The sequence below is a fragment of the Osmerus mordax genome, chromosome 4 (assembly GCF_038355195.1).
Source record: "Osmerus mordax isolate fOsmMor3 chromosome 4, fOsmMor3.pri, whole genome shotgun sequence".
In the NCBI taxonomy this organism is placed as follows: Eukaryota; Metazoa; Chordata; class Actinopteri; order Osmeriformes; family Osmeridae; genus Osmerus; species Osmerus mordax.
Genome location: NC_090053.1, coordinates 9662962 through 9665152, shown reverse-complemented (window position 1 = coordinate 9665152; position 2191 = coordinate 9662962). Strand labels below are relative to the sequence as shown.

At 48.8% G+C, this 2191-nt stretch overlaps 1 protein-coding gene across 1 annotated transcript in view; it reads right to left on the bottom strand.

Moving 5' to 3' along the window:
- Nucleotides 1-648: 648 nt before the first annotated feature.
- The window catches only part of kiaa1549la (KIAA1549-like a), a 16611-nt gene continuing 15068 nt past the window's right edge, over nt 649-2191 (bottom strand). Inside the window, 1 exon segment of the mRNA XM_067234229.1 lies at nt 649-842. Within this exon segment, the coding sequence (XP_067090330.1) occupies nt 649-842 (194 nt within the window).

Sequence of the window (2191 nt, the reverse complement as noted above, 5' to 3'; positions counted from 1 at the left end):
AGAGAATGACAGAGAGACGGTGGGACATTCTGGAAGATTCGGGTGCAGTCAGCAGTCACGGGGGTTCTATTCTAAATTCACAGCAGGGATGAACCAGATTGGACAGGGAAATACCAGGCTCTCCATTCATCAGCCCAGTGTTTGTGTAAACAACTGTTGCATGATGTCTGGGCCAGGCTCTCTGGAACATTCTGATTATCATCTCTCATCTGATATGGGAGATGCAGTCACACACATGCACAGGTAGGCACACACACACTCACAAATACAGTATGCAGTCCCACACAATCACAAACATGCACACACCAAGGTATACAATTGCACACACACAGATGTGTGTGCCCAGACACACACAAAGGCACACAGGTAAACACACACAACTTGGCACACAAACCCAAGTATGCACACACATACACGGATAAAAATGATTTTGTTTCCTGTTTTATGGTGTCTGTCCTCCCTGTTACGGAGTATTCTGTTTGGATCTATATCAGTGGAGCCTCACAGCTGTTCCACACAGATAACACCTCCACCGCCATGAATAACAACTCTAAAAGCTCCACAACTCCACACTCCTCCAGCGCACCAGCCAGACACTTCCACGATTCACGGCTCCAGATCAGTTCCAGTACCTTTACAGGAGTGGGCTCAGCTCACGAGGCCCTGGCAGGAGGAGGGAATGTGTCTTTCTGGGGCATTGGTGGTGGACTCGATAGATGGGTTCTTCTTGCTTCTGCGGAGCTGTTTGATGGGACCGTGGCGTGCTCTCCTGGCACGGGGAGACGAGGTGTCGTGGAGAAACGACGACGTCTCCTGTGTTATTCGGATGTTCTGGATGTTTCCTAACCATCAGACTGGAGAAACGAGGGGGGCTCCCTTGATTCGGGCTGACGTCGACGCAGGGTGCGAAGTTGGAGATGAGAGAGAGAGAGAACGAGAGGAAGAGAGATGGGGAGAAAGAGAGGGAGAGACAGAGAAAGAAAGTAAAAGAATGACAGACTCAAAGTAGTTAAAGACGACTAACTACTTTGACTAGGACTACTAAATTAGTTGTAGTACTCTATTTAGTGGTTAAAAACTACAAACAAACTAACAAAAGAGGGGGAAGCAGAAAAAGAGACAGAGAGAGAGAGAGAGAGAGAGAGAGAGAGAGAGAGAGAGAGAGAGAGAGAGAGAGAGAGAGAGAGAGAGAGAGAGAGAGAGAGAGAAAGAGTAGGATGTACTATAAACAGGCGAGAGTGCTGGCTTGGTGGGTAACTGGGGACAGAGAATGGTGCTTTGATGTGATAAACTGGTTCCCGTGGGGTGATTCGTTTACCTTCCTCAGCCTTCCTCCTTTTCCTGCAATTACAGCGGCTTGTTTCCTCTGCACTGGTTTGTTGTTTCTCTGGGCCATAAAGCCACTCTCCTCCGTCATAAATCCGTCATTATCATCGCAAGTTGTTTTTCCCCTCCACAATATTCGAGCAGTTCAACTTGTTTACTTGCTCCGCGTTATTAGCTTAGCATGAGGGAAATTCATCACCGCTCCTCTCTCTCTCTCTCTCTCTCTCTCTCTCTCTCTCTCTCTCTCTCTCTCTCTCTCTCTCTCTCTCTGTCTATCTCTCTCTGTCTTTCCCTCTCTCTATTTCTCTCACCTTCTCTCTCCCACTCTATCTATCTCTTGTTTGTCTCTCCCACTTGACCTCCCTCGGTTTATGTCTCTCCGTCTCTTATGCTCTTTCACAAATGAAGTTGATCTCTCGCTTTCTCTCCCTCTCTCTCTCTCTCTCCTCCCAAGAGAGGGAGAAGAACGGAGGAGTGCGGATGACAAATGAACAACCTCGGAGAGGAGGGAGGGTGGATGTCGTAACGTGAAACAGCCTTGTTAGACTGGCTGGGAGAGAGCAGCAGGACCTCACCTCACCTCTGGCTGAGCGCGAGGGTGTCACGTCCATCCTTTTATAGTGAGGTTGAGGGTGAAGGTGAGGGTCGTTACGTAAGAGAGCGAAGACAGAGAAAAGGAGGGAGGTGGGAAGGAGACAGAGAGCCGTAGAGACGGACGGATAATGAGTTGAGGAGAGATAACTATTGAGGGTGAAAGAGGAGCAAAATGGAGCGATAGACCGGCTCAGGACAGGTGAGGACAGGAAGAGAAAAGTGGCGATGGAGGGGGGAAAAGTTGTTCATGAAAGTGAGAACAGAACGACAA